Genomic DNA, 19,382 nt, shown 5'->3' on the forward strand with positions numbered 1-19,382 from the left:
AAGGCCTGATTCACGCCGTCTCCTCTGAACAGTTGATGTTGAGATGTGTCTGTAACTTGAAATGTGAAGCATTTATTTGGGCTGTAATCTGACGTGCAGTTAACTCTAATAACTCTTGGTCTTCCTTTCCTGTGGCGGTCTTCATGAGAGCCAGTTTCATCACAGCGCTTGATGGTTTTTGAGACTGTACTTGAAGAAACATTTTTCATTTTCCTGGATTGACTGACCTTCGTGTCTTAAAGTAATGATGGACTGTCGTTTCTCTTGGCTCATTTGAGCTGTTCTTGCCATAATATGGATTTGGTATTTTACCAAATAAGGCTATATTCTCTATACCAACCCTACCTTGTCACAACACAACTGATTGGCTCAAATACATTAAGAAGGAAATTCAACTAATTTACTTTTAACAAGGCACACCTGTTAATTTAAACACATTCCAGGTAATTGCCTCATGAAGCTGGTTGAGAGAATGCCAAAGAGTGTGCAAAGCTGTCCTCAAGGCAAAGGGTGGCTACTTTGAATAATCTCAAATATAAAATATTTGAAAAAAAAACACGTTTTTTGGTTACTACATAATTATTTCATAGTTTTGATGTCGGAAATAGTCAAATAAGATATTTGTTCTTAACTGACTTGCCTTGAAAAAAATTACCTCACGCTACAGTACAACTCAGCGTCTCAATATGATGAATATATCTACAATTCCTCATCCTCATTGGTCTGTTCATTGTTTGTAAATAGTGTTAGTGTATGGTTGATTTACAGTTATGTCTCTGGTTGTGTGGATGGATGCAGACACAGCGATCTGCTTGTTGGGAACTGGGAGCACAGGGCTTTAGCGGTGGGACAGAGAATACGGCAAGAGAGAGGGCTTTGTCCTGAACCCTATACTACCAAACAGGTATAATGAGTTAGCGAGGTAACTTTGGTCAACTCGGGATAACCGGTAACATGAAAGTGGCTCACCTTTTAGCCAGGTACATTTCTATGGCAATGCATCCTTCAGAACTAACCTGCCCCAGGGCAGGCTTACTCAGGGCTGACTCCAGTAAACCAAGATGGCGTATAAGTGAAGAGGTGTTTTGTTCGTGTCTCGTGTACTTTTGTATTTTCTGTATTTTTTGTATATATATTTCAATTTTATTTTCAATCTCTTTTCGATTTTTAATTCGATTATACCTTCCGGTAACCTGCCTCACCCAATGTGATACGGAATCGCTATTATTTTTAATTTTAGAACACATTCAAGAACCTCAAGAACCTCCAGAAGCTAACCAGCTAATTAGCTACAAGCTATTTAGTCATTGTTAGCCACTGCTAGCGGCTTTTACCTTCTGCACAGATACCAGCCCTGTTTTTAGCCTGGATAATACTCGCCAGTCTACCAGCATCGGACTGTCTCTCCACAACAACGCCGGATTCCTGCCGTAATCCCTGGACCACTACTTCTGATCTTCACAGCTAGCTTGCAGCTACTCAGGGCTGACTCCATTTGTCCTGAATGAAGTGACTGAGCTGCGAGTTGAGGACCAATGAAATCAGATTCAATCTGTCTCACAAAGAGTGTGTCATCTTCCCCTTCATTTGTGGAAGACGACTGATTCAATATTTTATTAGTCAAAAGGTTTTTGTTTGTAAAAAAAAATCATGTTAAAATACCTGTCACACTAAACATTTAGTAAGGACAGCATTTGGTTTCCAAACTATACGTTTGTCACGTGATTGTTTTTTAAAATGTGCGTAAAGGCAAACTAACAGCCGCATCCAACCATAGACATACAGTGTATTGGGAAAGTATTCAGACCCCTTGACCTTTTCCACATTTTGTTACGTTACTTCCTGATTCTAAAATGTATTAAATAAATGTTTTCCCTCATCAATCTACACACAATACCCCATAATGACATCACAATACCCCATAATGACATCACAATACCCCATAATGACATCACAATACCCCATAATGACATCACAATACCCCATAATGACAAACCATATTTACGTATTCAGAACCTTTGCTATGAGAATCGAAATTGAACTCAGGTGCATCCTGTTTCCATTGATCATCCTTGAGATGTTTCCACAACTTGATTGGAGTCCACCTGTGGTACATTGAATTGATTAGACATGATTTGTAAAGGCACACACCTGTCTATATAAGGTCCCACAGTTGACAGTGCATGTCAGAGCAAAAACCAAGCCATGAGGCCGAAGGAATTTTCTGTAGAGCTCAGAGACAGGATTGTGTCAAGGCACAGATCTGGGGAAGGGTACCAAAACATTTCTGCAGCATTGAAGGTCCCCAACAACAGTGGCCTCCATCATTCTTAAGTGGTAGAAGTTTGGAACCACCAAGACTCTTCCTAGAGCTTGCTGCCCAGCCAAACTGAGCAATCGAAGGAGAAGGGCCTTGGTCAGGGAGGTGACCAAGAATTCTATGATCACTCTGACAGAGCTCCAGAGTTCCTCTGTGGAGATGGGAGAACCTTACAGAAGGACAACCATCTCAATCAGGCCTTTATGGTATAGCGAACAGATGGAAGCCACTCCTCAGTGAAAGGCACATAACAGCCCGCTTGGAGTTTGCCAAAAGGCACCTAAAGGACTCAGACCATGAGAAACAAGATTCTCTGGTCTGAAGAAAGCAAGATTGAACTCTTTAGCCTAAATGCCAAGCATTCTAGAGAAGAATGGGAGAAGCTCCGCAAATACAGGTTTGCCAAGCTTGTAGTGTCACACCCAAGAAGACTCGAGGCTGTAATCGCTGCCAAATGTGCTTCAACAAAGTACTGAGTAAAGGGTCTGAATACTGATGAGGGAAAACAATATGTAAAAGTGATATTTCCGTTGTGGATTTCTCATAAAACCTGTTTTTGCTTTGTAAATTTGAATTTTATTAGGCAAGTCAGTTAAGAACAAATTCTTATTTTCAATGACGATCTTGGAACAGTGGGTTACCTGCCTGTTCAGGAGCAGAACGACAGATTTGTACCTTGTTAACTCTGGGGTTTGAACTTGCAACCTTCCGGTTACTAGTCCAACACTCTAACCACTAGGCTACCCTGCCGCCTCTACACTCTAACCACTAGGCTACCCTGCCGCCTCTACACTCTAACCACTAGGCTACCCTGCCGCCTCTACACTCTAACCACTAGGCTACCCTGCCACCTCTACACTCTTAACCACTAGGCTACCCTGACGCCTCTACACTCTAACCACTAGGCTACCCTGACGCCTCTACACTCAAACCACTAGGCTACCCTGCCGCCTCTACACTCTAAACACTAGACTACCCTGCCGCCTCTACACTCTTACCACTAGGCTACCCTGCCGCCTCTACACTCTAACCACTAGGCTACCCTGCCGCCTCTACACTCTAACCACTAGGCTACCCTGCCGCCTCTACACTCTAACCACTAGGCTACCCTGCCACCTCTACACTCTAACCACTAGGCTACCCTGCCGCCTCTACACTCTAACCACTAGGCTACCCTGCCAACTCTACACTCTAACCACTAGGCTACCCTGACGCCTCTACACTCAAACCACTAGGCTACCCTTCCGCCTCTACACTCTAAACACTAGACTACCCTGCCGCCTCTACACTCTTACCACTAGGCTACCCTGCCGCCTCTACACTCTAACCACTAGGCTACCCTGCCGCCTCTACACTCTAACCACTAGGCTACCCTGCCGCCTCTACACTCTAACCACTAGGCTACCCTGCCGCCTCTACACTCTAACCACTAGGCTACCCTGCCACCTCTACACTCTAACCACTAGGCTACCCTGCCTCCTCTACACTCTAACCACTAGGCTACCCTGCCGCCTCTACGCTCTAACCACTAGACTACCCTGCCGCCTCTACGCTGTAACCACTAGGCTACCCTGCCGCCTCTACACTCTAACCACTAGACTACCCTGCCGCCTCTACGCTCTAACCACTAGGCTACCCTGCCGCCTCTACGCTCTAACCACTAGGCTACCCTGCCGCCTCTACACTCTAACCACTAGACTACCCTGCCGCCTCTACGCTCTAACCACTAGGCTACCCTGCCGCCTCTACGCTCTAACCACTAGACTACCCTGCCGCCTCTACGCTCTAACCACTAGGCTACCCTGCCTCCTCTACACTCTAACCACTAGACTACCCTGCCTCCTCTACACTCTAACCACTAGGCTACCCTGCCTCCTCTACACTCTAACCACTAGACTACCCTGCCTCCTCTACACTCTAACCACTAGGCTACCCTGCCGCCTCTACACTCTAACCACTAGGCTACCCTGCCGCCTCTACACTCTAACCACTAGGCTACCCTGCCGCCTCTACACTCTAACCACTAGGCTACCCTGCCTCCTCTACACTCTAACCACTAGACTACCCTGCCTCCTCTACACTCTAACCACTAGGCTACCCTGCCTCCTCTACACTCTAACCACTAGACTACCCTGCCTCCTCTACACTCTAACCACTAGACTACCCTGCCTCCTCTACACTCTAACCACTAGGCTACCCTGCCTCCTCTACACTCTAACCACTAGACTACCCTGCCGCCTCTACACTCTAACCACTAGACTACCCTGCCGCCCCAGATTGATGAGAAAACGTATTTTTAATACATTTTAGAATAAGGCTGTAATGTATTAAAAACTGTGGAAAAGGTCATGGGGTCTGAATACACTGTAGGTGCCAGTTCCCACTCAAGTTAAGACTGGCATGAGATTAATGGTTAACCCAGAGTCTCTGGTGGCACACCTAACGCTGCGATGCAGTGCCCTAGACCATTGTGCCACCCGGGAGGTAAATTACATCGCCGAAGTCGAGGATCAGTAGGATAGTCAGTTTTACTAGGGTATGTTTGGTGGCGTGAGTGCAGGAGGCTTTGTTGCGGAATAGAAAGACGTTTCTAGATTTAATGTTGGATTGGAGATGCTTAATTTGAGTCTGAAAGGAGAGTTTAGAGCATGATAGATTTGAACCCCTTCTACGGATTATACTGTATGTGTAACAGTATCACTTTAAACGTCCCCTCGCCCATACCCGTGCGCGAACCAGGGACCCTCTGCACACCTCAACAACTGACACCCACGAAGCATCGTTACCCATCGCTCCACAAAAGCCACGGCCCTTGCAGAGCAAGGGGAACCACTACTTCAAGATCTCAGAGCAAGTGACGTCACCGATTGAAACGCTATTTAGCGCGCACCACCGCTAACTAAGCTAGCCGTTTCACATCCGTTACATATGTCTATAGCCAGAACACAACAAACTGTTCCACAGATAGGAGTGGGAAAATGTGGTTGTGCGTTGATCATTTTTATTTAAATGATCAAGTCAGTTCAGAAAAAAAAAATCTTATTGACAATGACAGCCTAGGAACAGCAAATCAACTGCCTTGTTCAGGGGTAGAATGACAGATTCTTACCTTGTAAGCTTGGGGACTCGATCTTGCAACCTTTCGGTTATTTGCCCAACGCTCTAACCACTAGGCTACCTGCCTCCCCATAAGCCCACCGAAGACGGCATTAACAATAAGCAATAAAATAAAGACGACACTTCTAAAAGCCTATTTCACAACATCTTCTGGTGAATTTGCAAGATCACTTTTCTTTCATTTTGATTTCTGCACAAATTAAAATGTGGCGCTGACTTCTTTCAGCAATGTTTCAATGAAGAGTTTGGCATTCGACATGTGTGACATGCACACGCAGTTACAAGCCTGCTGGAGTTAGCTGTAAGAGGTCGGGCGAGCAATATCCACCGTAGTAGTAAGGATGAAGCTTGACTTTGAAGCTAACTGAAGCTGGCTAGCTTTATAGCAGCTTGAGTCGGTTCGCAAATAATCTGGGTAGCCATTTGATTAGGTGTTCAGGAGTCTTATGGCTTGAGGGTAGAAGCTGTTTAGAAGCTTCTTAGACCTAGACTTGGCGCTCCGGTACCACTTGCCGTGCAGTAGCAGAGAGAAGAGTTTATAACTTGGGTGGCTGGAGTCTTTGACAATTTTTAGGGCCTTCCTCTGACACCGCCTGGTATAGAGGTCCTGGATGGCAGGAAGCTTGGCCCCAGTGATGTACTGGGCCGTTCGCACTACCCTCTGTAGTGCCTTTCGGTCAGGGGCCGAGCAGTTTCCATACCAGGCGGTGATGCAACCCGTCAGGATTTCTTATTTTTTATAAATGTTTTATTTCACCTTTATTTAACCAGGTAGGCCAGTTGAGAACAAGTTCTCAGTTACAACTGTGACCTGGTCAAGAAAAAGCAAAGCAGCGCGACACAAACACCAACACAGAGTTACACATGGAATAAACAAGTGTGCAGTCAATAACACAATATAAAAAAAGAAAGTCTATATACAGTGTGTGCAAATGGCGTGAAGATGTAGGCAATAAATAGGTCAAGTAATTACAATTTAGCAAATTTACACCGGAATGATAGATGTGCAGATGATGATGTGCAAGTAGAAATACTGGTGTGCAGAAAGTAAATAAAAACAATATGGGGATGAGGTAGGTAGATTGGATGGCTATTTAAAGATGGGCTATGTACAGCTGCAGCGATCGGTTAGCTGCTCGGATAGCTGATGTTTAAAGTTAGTGAGGGAAATATGAGTCTCCAGCTTCAGAGATTTTTGCAATTCGTTCCAGTCATTGGCATCAGAGAACTGGAAGGAAAGATGGCCAAAGGAGGTTTTGGCTTTGGGGATGACCAGTGAGATATACCTGCTGGAGCTCGTGCTACGGGTGGGTGTTGTTATCGTGACCAGTGAGCTGAGATAAGGCAGACCTGGAGCCGGGTCTGGCGATGAATATGGGCCAAATTAGAGCATACAGGTCGCAGTGGTGGTTGGTATATGGGGCTTTGGTGATAAAAAGGATGGCACAAAAAAAGTAAAGTGACATCCCTAGGATAGTCAGTAAAAAAAAAAAGTGTTTATTTATGCCCCCTTTTCGTGGTATCCAATTGTCTCATCGCTACAACTCCCGTACGGGCTCCGGAGAGACAAAGTTCAAAAGCCAAGCGTCCTCAGAAACACAACCCAACAAAGCCAATGCTTCTTAACACAGCATGCATCCAACCCGGAAGCACCAATGTGTCAGAGGGAACATTGTGCACCTGGCTACCTTGGTAACCGTGCACTGTGCCCATCCTGCCACAGGAGTCACTGGTGCGCAATGAGACAAGGATATATATCCCTACCTTCCAAACCCTCCCTAACCCAGACAAATTGTGCGTCGTCCCATAGACCTCCCGGTCACGGCCGACTGCGACAGAGCCTGGGCGCAAACCCAGAGTCTCTGGTGGCACACCTAACGCTGTGATGCACTGTCCAAGACCATTGCGCCACCCGGGAGGAACAGGATATTCAGTTTTACGAGGGTATGTTTGGTGGCGTCAGTGAGGCTTTGTTGCGAAATAAAAAGACGATTCTAGATTTAATTTTGGATTGGAGATGCTTAATTTGAGTCTGGAAGGAGAGTTTACAGTCTAACCAGACACCTAGGTATTTGTAGTTGTCCACATATTCTAAGTCCGAACCATCCAGAGGAGTGATGCTAGTCGGGCAGGCATGTGCGGGCAGCGAACGGTTGAAAAGCATGCATTTAGTTTTACAAGCGTTTAAGAGCAGTTGGAGGCCACCATAGAGACTGCCAGAGGTCCGGACAACAGGCCCTCCTATTTGACACACTGAACTCTGTCTGAGAAGTAGTTGGGGAACCAGGCGAGGCAGTCATTTGAGAAACCAAGGCTGTTGAGTCTGCCGATAAGAATACGGTGATTGACAGAGTCGAAAGCCTTGGCTAGGTCATTGAAGACGGCTGCACAGTACAATCTTTTTTCGATGGTGGTCATGATATCGTTTAGTACCTTGAGCGTGGCTGAGATGCACCCGTCGCCAGCTCGGAAACCGGATTGCACAGCGGAGAAGGTAAGGTGGGAATCGAAATGGTCAGTGATCTGTTTATTAACTTGGCTTTCGAAGACTTTTGAAAGGCAGGGCAGGGTGGATATAGGTCTATAGCCATTTGGATCTAGAGTGTCACCCCCTTTGAAGAGGGGGATGACCACGGCAGCTTTCCAATCTTTAGGGATCTCGGACGATACGAAAGAGAGGTTGAACAGACTGGTAATAGGGGTTGCAACAATGGCGGCGGATCATTTTAGAAAGAGAGGGTCCAGATTGTCTAGGATGCTCCCGATGGTGCAGCTGGAGAAACCTTTTGAAGATCTGAGGACACATGCCAAATCTTTTCAGTCTCCTGAGGGGGAATATATTTTGTCCTGACCTCTTCATAACTGTCTTGGTGTGCTTGGACCATGTGAGTTTGTTGTTGATGTGGACACCAAGGAACTTGAATCTCTCAACCTGCTCCATTGCAGCCCCATCAATGAGAATGGGGGCATGCTCGGTCCTCTTTTTCCTGAAGTCCACAATAATCTCCTTTGTCTTGATCACATTGAGGGAGAGGTTGTTGTCCTGGCACCTCAAGGCCAGGTCTCTGACCTCCTCCCTATAGGCTGTCTCGTCGTTGTCGGTAATCAGGCCCACCAATGTGGTGTTGGAGTTGTGCCTAGCCATGCAGTAATGAGTGAACAGGGACTACAGGAGGGAACTGAGCACGCACCCCTGAGGGGCCCCTGTGTTGAGGATCAGCGTGGCGGATGTGTTGTTACCTACCCTTACCACCTGGGGGCGACCCGTCAGGAAGTCCAGGATTCAGTTGACGAGGGAGGTGATTAGTCCCAGGGTCCTTAGTTTATTGATGAGCTTTGACGGCACTATAGTGTAGTGTTGAACGTTGAGCTGTAGTCATTGAATAGCTTACCTTACTGATAAGACCATAAGTAAATTTTCTCTCCTTCCCATCTATCCCACTATCCTCAACCCTCAGTGTTCCTCTGGAGAGGCCTGCCTCGGATAAATGAGTCCGAGGGCAACCCCCCCCCCCCCAGTGCCACCACCTCGTCTCACTGAAGAACGATGAAGGACAGACTGAGGAGTACAAGTACAGCCCAGTGTGGGACAGGGACAGTGGAGGAAGAGATACTGTTTCTGATTCAAATCATTTTAACACTCGATGATGTTGATCATTAGGTTTAGCTGTGTAGTGCTAGGGCAAAACCAGAAATACTGTTCTATCTAGACGAATCACATTCCCCACCTCACCTCTCCCTGGCTACTGTATGTAGACATGACTAAACTGTGTGAACACATTGACTACACTTCAGTCAATGTTTGTTACCTAAACCTGTTCCCATCGATATGAGAGATTTGCTTGTTTAAAAAACTAAAAAATGTTAGTGTTGCTACATTTTGCAAGCAAAGTCTTGTGACACTATATATATATATATATATATGTTTTTCCAGGTGAATCTCTAGGATTGCAATTTGTTTAAATCAGGTGTGTTAGCTGGGTCCGGGGAAAACGGATCAACAGACTCGATGCAAGAGCCCCTGGGCACATGCCCTGCTTGCCCAGTTGGTATTCGGTCATGAATACTACAAGTTTAGATAGCTGGCTTGTAACGGATCACCCTGCTGCTCATTCCGTTCACCATCTCCGGAGGTCTACGTCACCGGCCTTCTAGGCATCACTGAACTGGATCATTACCACCGACCCCGGACTGTTTTGTCTCATTACGCACACCTGGTTCCCATTCCCCCTGATTAGTATGTGTATACAGTTGTAGTCGGAGGTTTACACACACTTTAGCCAAATACATTTACACTCAGTTTTTCACAATTCCTGACATTTAATCCTAGTAACAATTCCCTGTTTTAGGTCAGTTAGGATTACCACTTTATTTTAAGAATGTGAAATGTCAGAATAATAGTAGAGAGAATGATTTATTTCAGCTTTTATTTCTTTCATCACATTCACAGTGGGTCAGAAGTGTACATACACTCAAAAAATATTTGGTAGCATTGCCTTTAAATGGTTTAACTTGGGTCAAATGTTTTGGGTAGCCTTCCACAAGCTTCCCACAATAAGTTGAGTGAATTTTGGCCCATTCCTCCTGACAGAGCTGGTGTAACTGGTGTATCTGAGTCAGGTTTGTAGGCCTCCTTGCTCGCACAAGCTTTTTCGTTCTGCCCACAGATTTTCTATAGGATTGAGGTCAGGGCTTTGTGATGGCCACTCCAATACCTTGACTTTGTTGTCCTTAAGCAATTTTGCCACAACTTTGGAAGTATGCTTGGGGTCATTGTCCATTTGGAAGACCGATTTGCGACCAAGCTTTAACTTCCTGACTGATGTCTTGAGATGTTGCTTCAATATATCCACGTAATTTTCCTTCCTCATGATGCCATCTATTGTCCTGACCTTAGTTATCTTTGTTTTCTTTATTATTTTGGTTAGGGCTGGGTGTGACGAGGGTGGTATGTGTGTTTTTGGCTTTGTCTAGGTTTTTTTGTACATCTATGGGATTTTGGTTTGTCTAGGTAAATGTAGGTCTATGGTGGCCTGAATTGGTTCCCAATCAGAGGCAGCAGTTTATCGTTGTCTCTGATTGGGTATCCTATTTAGGTTGCCATTTTCCATTTTGGTTTTGTGGGTTATTGACTATGTGTAGTTGCATGTCAGCACTCGTGTTTTATAGCGTCATGTTCGTTTTGTTATTTTGTTAGTTTGTTTGGTGTTCTTCGTTAAATAAAGAAGAATGTATTCATATCACGCAGCGCCTTGGTCTCATCAATACGATGAACGTGACATCTATTTTGTGAAGTGCACCAGTCCCACCTGCAGCAAAGCACCCCCACAACATGATGCTGCCACCCCCGTGCTTCACGGTTGGGATGGTGTTATTCGGCTTGCAAGCCTCCCCCTTTTTCCTCCAATTATAACGATGGTCATTATAGCCAAACAGTTCTATTTTAGTTTCATCAGACCAGAGGACATTTCTCCAAACAGTACAATCTTTGTCCCCATGTGCAGTTGCAAACTTTTTATGGCGTTTTTGGAGCAGTGGCTTCTTCCTTGCTGAGCGGCCTTTCAGGTTACGTCGATATAGGACTCGTTTCACTGTGGATATAGATACTTTTGTACCCGTTTCCTCCAGCATCTTCACAAGGTCCTTTGCTGTTGTTCTGGGATTGATTTGCACTTTTCGCACCAAAGTACGTTCATCTCTAGGAGACAGAACGCGTCTCCTTCCTGAGTGGTATGACGGCTGCGTGGTCCCATGGTGTTTATACTTGCGTACTATTGTTTGTACAGATGAACGTGGTACTTCAGGCGTTTGGAAATTGCACCCAAAAATGAACCAGACTTGTGGAGGTCTACATTTTTTTTTCTGAGGTCTTGGCTGATTTCTTTAGATTTTCCCATGATGTCAAGCAAAGAGGAACTGAGTTTGAAGATAGGCCTTGAAATACAGGTACACCTCCAATTGACTCAAGTGATGCCAATTAGCCTATCAGAAGTTTCTAAAGCCATGACATCATTTTCTGGAATGTGCCAAGCTGTTTAAAGACACAGTCAATTTAGCATATGCAAACTTCTGACCCACTAGAATTGTGATACAGTGAATTATAAGTGAAATAATCTGTCTGTAAACAATTGTTGGAACAATGACTTGTGTCATGGACAAAGTAGATGTCCTAACCGACGTGACAAAAATGCAGTTTCTTAACAAGAAATGTGTGGAGTGGTTGAAAAACTAGTTTTAAATGACTCCAACCTAAGTGTTTGTAAACTTCTGACCTCAACTGTATACGTTCCCTTTGTTCCCCATCGTTCTTGTTGATTATTTTCCCATGTCCGTTGGTCTTGTGAGGACCTGTGCTCTGTTGTGTCGGCATGTTACCGTGATAGTGTGCACTTGTTATTACAGGTCTCCTCCCGTGTATTTATTAGAGCTTTACACCTTGCTCTTTGTTTGGTTTAGAACCCTTGTGATATATATATATATATATATATATGTTTTGAGCTTCGTCCCCGTCATGTTCATGACGTACGCTATTTTGGATATAGAGCATTTTTCTTTTTAACTATTTCGTATTCCTGCGCCTGTCTCCTATCGTTATACAATGTGACATGGCTAGACTACAGAAACTACCAATCTAACAGTTGTTAGCTGACATGGCTATTCGAGTGACTGTCAGTGACAGACGTAACAAGAGAAAAACTAATGATGAGCACATTTTTTTGAAATTACTCCCACCAATAAATGGACACCCCACTGAATTCCTAAAAAAAAAAAAAATTGAAATAAAATGTTTTGTGACTGGGCCCCTTAGCATCCGTGGGCCCTACGCAACCGAGTATATTACTTATGCCTGGAATTGACTACACAACTGCCAGAAAGTCAAGATAAATCAGGCTAAGATGCTGCAAACATCAATCAACAGCCGTCTTCGGTGCAAAACAACATTGCACGAACACTTATATAAATTATTTTGTGATGGGATGAAACTGTTGAAACTACGTTATGCTATTATACAGTATGTAGAATTGTTTGGATTGGCTGATGTAACTAGCTACAGTGGAGAGGTTTGTTTGATGCAAACAAATGAACGGTTGTAGCCGATCTGAGCTCCAGCCTGTTAGATAGTTCATCTGCCGTGAATTTAATTGTGAATGTACCTGATATAAAAAAAAAAACATTTAATTTTTTACAAGTCATTAAATTTTTTATTTAACAAGTCAAGACAACCTACTTATTGTGTTCAAGTAATTGCATGAAGGACAATGTTGTCAAGGTACAATGAGTTAGCTAGCCAACTAGCATAGCTGTTTCAATCATGTAGAATATCCGTCTTAAATTGCATTTTGAAAATGGTTTTGATATGAGAACAAAAAGATATTGAGTGTCACCGTTGTCTGGACATGACGTTAACTAAACACACGTGTATCTAGCTCCTGATGCTGGGGGATGAGTGGCTAGGTTGCACCATAGGTTGGGTACCTAGAACATTAACATTTACAGTGAGGACATGCTGCATGTCTCACCTTGAATTAGACTCATTTACGATTACAGTCTCTTTTTTTCTGTTTCTCCTTCAACCAAAATGTAATATTAGCCTGTTAGCCCCCCCCCCCCCCCCCCCATGTCATTTTGTCATATATTTTTTTGCTGTAAAAGAAAGCAGAAAAAGTATTGTTTTTTAATTACATCAACAACACTTTTCACGGGAAATTCGAAACGGAAGACAATTTGAATGTCACTGTTGACAATTTAGTGGATGTTCTTAAATGTCTTCTTAAAGAATCCATACGGGAAAAATGCTACATTTCTATACATCCTTCCTTGCAAGAGAACTAGTGGCACCGTATTAGTTCCGTTATATGGAGTATTAACGGAGAAAACTCACTTCAAGAGGGTGCTACGAAATTAATGTCAAAACGTAGTTGTCAAAATGTAGTTGGATTAATCCAAATCAAATTGATGCTTTTATCTTTTTCACGTCCAGCAGCTTGGGCAATGAAGCCACGGTATTGGCGATCCATCTACTCTGAGAGGGGTCGTTTCTACGGGGATTTAAAGACTAAGAAATACAACATTGAAAACAAGAACATATTGTCTTCTGTGGATATTGAAATTCAGTCTGTTATAGCTTTCTCAATATATATTTAAGCCAATGTTATCACTCATGTTTTAACTCGCGAATCTGCATCCATTAGTTACCATATAGCTTGTCATTTGATGTTTTAAGTTAGTACCGTTCTGTCGCCGAGCAAAATCCACTTTTTGATCATGCCTGTGATGCCATTCCATTCACTCTAAACATACTAAATTCTCAGTAAATCGTTTTAACTTTTGAGAGATATGGGGTTTGGACAATTGTTTTTCTGACGGAATTTTCTACTGAATTAACTACTTGAATTAAATCATAATTGTATGGATGCACATCCTATGACATGCATTACTGGCTGAAAAACTATCGTTTCGTTTATAATATTTGGACATTGTAGACAATCTATTACCAAGTGCTTTCTACCATGGTCTAAAATAGGATGTACAGCCCTTATAGGTACGCAGCATGTCATTCAGACAGACACAGTAGCCCACCAATATACACACACACTGCGTTCTTACCTAACCACATGAGGACAGAGGAGATCTCGCCAAGCGTCCCACCTGATGCCGACAGCTGATGCTCGGCCTTCGACCACCCAATCCCGGTCCTGTTCAGCCTGGAATGGATGTAGTCCCTGCATAGCGCCTTCGCCTGTGACACCAGCTCCTTGTCTGTGGGAGAGCGGTCGAATACTTCCATCACTTCAGCCGCGAATACTGAGGAGCGACGCAACATCTCCATACCCCAGTCCCCCAGCAGCAGTTAATCACAAACAACCCGCCTGCCTGGCGCTGGCACTAATCCGCCTGCGCCTCCACCTCGATCGCCGTTTATGGTCCTCTCTGTCACCAGAAAGCTACTTCCCTACCTCCTCCCTCGGGTTGGGGGCGTTTCGAAAAGGAGGGATTATTCAATGTCTCTTCACGAGCGTAGAATTGCATTGTTTTGTTCACGGTCACGGTGCACACCGGCTCCCTTGTAATGCCAAACTCATATTCCTTGAGTTGTAGGCTGATTTAAAAAATACAATGATTTAACCTTTACTTAACTAGCCAAGTCAGTTCACAACAAATTCTTATTTACAATGACAGCCTACCCCGGACGACGCTGGGCCAATTGTGCGCCGCCCTATGGGACTCCCAATCACGTCTGGATGTGATACAGCCTGGATTCGAACCAGGGACTGAGATGCAGTGCCTTAGACCACTGGCGCCAGGGAGCCCAATTTGACCAACCCTGATTATACATGGACCTACATTATCACTACACAGAAACTTCTATTGGTAGTCTGATACATCAGATTGCAATACTCAATGAATTGGTTTATAGCCTGAAACAAAATCATGTAAATGTAACTTACAAGACAGAATGTTGAATAAAATGACATTTGAATTGACTATCCTGGTTGTCTGTGAGGTTTGGCCTTCAGCTGCTCGAAATTAGAGACAAAATATCCACAGGAAATAATTGTTTACTCCGTTTTTTTTTTAGAGAGCAGGTACATGGTTCCTGCAGGTATACAACTAGTTTTATATTGGATATTCAGTTATCTCGACTATAACTACAGTATGACAATTAAAATAGTATATTCTGAATCAGAAGAGGGTGGAGAACGATCCAAAATGAAATCCAATTTGTTTATATAGCCTTTCTTACATCAGCTGATATCTCAAAGTGCTGTACAGAAACCCTCAGCCTAAAACCCCAAACAGCAAGCAATGCAGGTGTAGAAGCACGTTGGCTAGGAAAATCTCCCTAGAAAGGCCAAAACCTAGGAAGAAACCTAGAGAGGAACCAGGCTCTGAGGGGTGGCCAGTCCTCTTCTGGCTGTGCCGGGTGGAGATTATAACAGAACATGACCAAGATGTTCAAATGTTCATAGATGACCAGCAGGAGATTATAACAGAACATGACCAAGATGTTCAAATGTTCATAGATGACCAACAGGAGATTATAACAGAACATGACCAAGATGTTCAAATGTTCATAGATGACCAACAGGAGATTATAACAGAACATGACCAAGATGTTCAAATGTTCATAGATGACCAACAGGAGATTATAACAGAACATGGCCAAGATGTTCAAATGTTCATAGATGACCAACAGGAGATTATAACAGAACATGACCAAGATGTTCAAATGTTCATAGATGACCAACAGGAGATTATAACAGAACATGGCCAAGATGTTCAAATGTTCATAGATGACCAACAGGAGATTATAACAGAACATGACCAAGATGTTCAAATGTTCATAGATGACCAACAGGAGATTATAACAGAACATGACCAAGATGTTCAAATGTTCATAGATGACCAACAGGAGATTATAACAGAACATGACCAAGATGTTCAAATGTTCATAGATGACCAACAGGAGATTATAACAGAACATGACCAAGATGTTCAAATGTTCATAGATGACCAACAGGAGATTATAACAGAACACGGCCAAGATGTTCAAATGTTCATAGATGACCAACAGGAGATTATAACAGAACATGACCAAGATGTTCAAATGTTCATAGATGACCAACAGGAGATTATAACAGAACATGACCAAGATGTTCAAATGTTCATAGATGACCAGCAGGAGATTATAACAGAACATGACCAAGATGTTCAAATGTTCATAGATGACCAACAGGAGATTATAACAGAACATGGCCAAGATGTTCAAATGTTCATAGATGACCAACAGGAGATTATAACAGAACATGACCAAGATGTTCAAATGTTCATAGATGACCAACAGGAGATTATAACAGAACATGACCAAGATGTTCAAATGTTCATAGATGACCAGCAGGAGATTATAACAGAACATGACCAAGATGTTCAAATGTTCATAGATGACCAACAGGAGATTATAACAGAACATGACCAAGATGTTCAAATGTTCATAGATGACCAACAGGAGATTATAACAGAACATGACCAAGATGTTCAAATGTTCATAGATGACCAACAGGAGATTATAACAGAACATGACCAAGATGTTCAAATGTTCATAGATGACCAACAGGAGATTATAACAGAACACGGCCAAGATGTTCAAATGTTCATAGATGACCAACAGGAGATTATAACAGAACATGACCAAGATGTTCAAATGTTCATAGATGACCAACAGGAGATTATAACAGAACATGACCAAGATGTTCAAATGTTCATAGATGACCAACAGGAGATTATAACAGAACATGACCAAGATGTTCAAATGTTCATAGATGACCAACAGGAGATTATAACAGAACATGACCAAGATGTTCAAATGTTCATAGATGACCAACAGGAGATTATAACAGAACATGACCAAGATGTTCAAATGTTCATAGATGACCAACAGGAGATTATAACAGAACATGACCAAGATGTTCAAATGTTCATAGATGACCAACAGGAGATTATAACAGAACATGGCCAAGATGTTCAAATGTTCATAGATGACCAACAGGAGATTATAACAGAACATGACCAAGATGTTCAAATGTTCATAGATGACCAACAGGAGATTATAACAGAACATGACCAAGATGTTCAAATGTTCATAGATGACCAACAGCAGATTATAACAGAACATGACCAAGATGTTCAAATGTTCATAGATGACCAACAGGAGATTATAACAGAACATGACCAAGATGTTCGAATGTTCATAGATGACCAACAGGAGATTATAACAGAACATGACCAAGATGTTCAAATGTTCATAGATGACCAACAGGAGATTATAACAGAACATGACCAAGATGTTCAAATGTTCATAGATGACCAACAGGAGATTATAACAGAACATGACCAAGAAGTTCAAATGTTCATAGATGACCAGCAGGAGATTATAACAGAACATGACCAAGATGTTCAAATGTTCATAGATGACCAACAGGAGATTATAACAGAACATGACCAAGATGTTCAAATGTTCATAGATGACCAACAGGAGATTATAACAGAACATGACCAAGATGTTCAAATGTTCATAGATGACCAACAGGAGATTATAACAGAACATGACCAAGATGTTCAAATGTTCATAGATGACCAGCAGGGTCAAATAATAATAATCACAACTTTTTTTTGTCTTGAATGTAATTGGAACATATATACAGTACTGGTCAAAAGTTTAGACACGCCTTCTCTTTGTGACTTTTTTCTAAATTCCAATTGTTGAATTGGAGTAGTAAACAGGATGCAGAATTGCTATTTGAATGAAAGGAAATAGAATATAATTGAGTGAAATTCAAGTTCCTCTTCTATATTAGGTGTAGTCTAAATAAATACACATCTGGTACAGAAAGGGCAAAGGGGGATACCTAGTCAGTTGTACAACTGAAATATGTCTTCCGCATTTTAACCCAACCCCTCTGAATTAGAGAGGGACGGGGGGGGAGGGGAGGGGGGTGTGTGCCAGAATCGACACGCGGGGAACAGTGTGTTAACTGCCTTGGGCAGAACGACAGATTTTTACCTTGTCAGCTCCGGGAGTCGATCTGGCAACCTTTCAGTTACTAGTCCAACGCTGAAAACATCAACCTTGTCGTTATTTATATATTTATATATATATATATTGTGTGTGTGTCTCTGTGTGTGTCTGTGTGTGTCTGTGTGTGTGTCTCTGAGTGTGTCTCTGTGTGTGTGTGTGTGTGTGTGTGTCTCTGTGTGTCTCTGTGTGTGTCTCTGTGTGTCTGTCTCTGTGTGTGTGTGTGTGTCTCTGTGTGTGTCTCTGTGTGTGTGTGTGTCTCTGTGTGTGTCTCTGTGTGTGTGTGTGTCTCTGTGTGTGTCTCTGTGTGTGTGTGTGTCTCTGTGTGTGTCTCTGTGTGTGTCTCTGTGTGTGTGTGTGTCTCTATGTGTGTCTCTGTGTGTGTGTGTGTCTCTGTGTGTGTCTCTGTGTGTGTGTGTGTCTGTCTCTATGTGTGTGTCTCTGTGTGTGTCTCTGTGTGTGTGTGTGTCTCTGTGTGTGTCTCTGTGTGTGTGTGTGTCTCTGTGTGTGTCTCTGTGTGTGTGTCTCTGTGTGTGTCTCTGTGTGTGTCTCTGTGTGTGTGTGTGTCTCTATGTGTGTCTCTGTGTGTCTGTGTGTCTCTATGTGTGTCTCTGTGTGTGTCTCTGTGTGTGTGTGTGTCTCTGTGTGTGTCTCTGTGTGTGTGTGTGTCTCTGTGTGTGTCTCTGTGTGTGTGTCTCTGTGTGTGTCTCTGTGTGTGTCTCTGTGTGTGTGTGTGTCTCTATGTGTGTCTCTGTGTGTGTGTGTGTCTCTATGTGTGTCTCTGTGTGTCTGTGTGTCTCTGTGTGTGTCTCTGTGTGTGTCTCTGTGTGTGTGGTACCAGTCAAACGTTTGGACACCTACTCTTTCATCAAATATATTTAGACATTCTTCGACGTAGCCACCCTTTTGCCTTGACGACAGCTTTGCACAGTCTTGGCATGTTTAACACTTTTTCTGGGGTTACTACATGATTCCATGTGTATTATTTATTAGTTTTGGTGTCTTCACTATTATTCTACAATGTAGAAAATAGTACAAAAATAAACACAAACCCTTGAATGATTCGGTGTGTTCAAACGTTTGCCTGGCACTGTATATTTATTTGAAGTTAAAACCCAAACGCATGCTAAATCAACAGTGGATCCACAAATGATCTCTTAGTGAAAACTCATTACTGTGCCTTAGCTCACCATGCCAAGACAGGCCCTGTAATTATTGTACATCGGCAGTTCAGACGAATTACCCTGGAACAACTGTAGATTTCAGTTCCCTTATTACACAACGGGCCCATCCCAAACGGCACCCTGTTCTCTAAACAGTGCACTACTTTCAAAAGGGCCCTAGTCAATCTTAGTGCACTATATAGGGAAT

General features: G+C 43.1%; 1 protein-coding gene across 2 annotated transcripts in view; it reads right to left on the minus strand.

The window, feature by feature from the left end:
• Positions 1–14,612, minus strand: part of LOC110526196 (bcl-2-related ovarian killer protein homolog A) — a 46,037-nt gene extending 31,425 nt beyond the window's left edge. Inside the window, exon 1 of one of the 2 annotated variants that reach the window (XM_036984107.2) lies at positions 14,045–14,612. In XM_036984107.2, coding sequence (XP_036840002.1) covers positions 14,045–14,267 — 223 coding nt within the window. In that variant the 5' untranslated portion in view covers positions 14,268–14,612. The remainder of the gene's footprint in view (positions 1–14,044) is intronic. The other variant, XM_090233687.1, reaches the window with a different exon arrangement.
• Between the last annotated feature and the right edge of the window lie 4,770 nt (positions 14,613–19,382).

Source organism: Oncorhynchus mykiss, chromosome 1, assembly GCF_057628025.1.
Source record: "Oncorhynchus mykiss isolate SJ-2025 chromosome 1, ASM5762802v1, whole genome shotgun sequence".
NCBI lineage: Eukaryota > Metazoa > Chordata > Actinopteri > Salmoniformes > Salmonidae > Oncorhynchus > Oncorhynchus mykiss.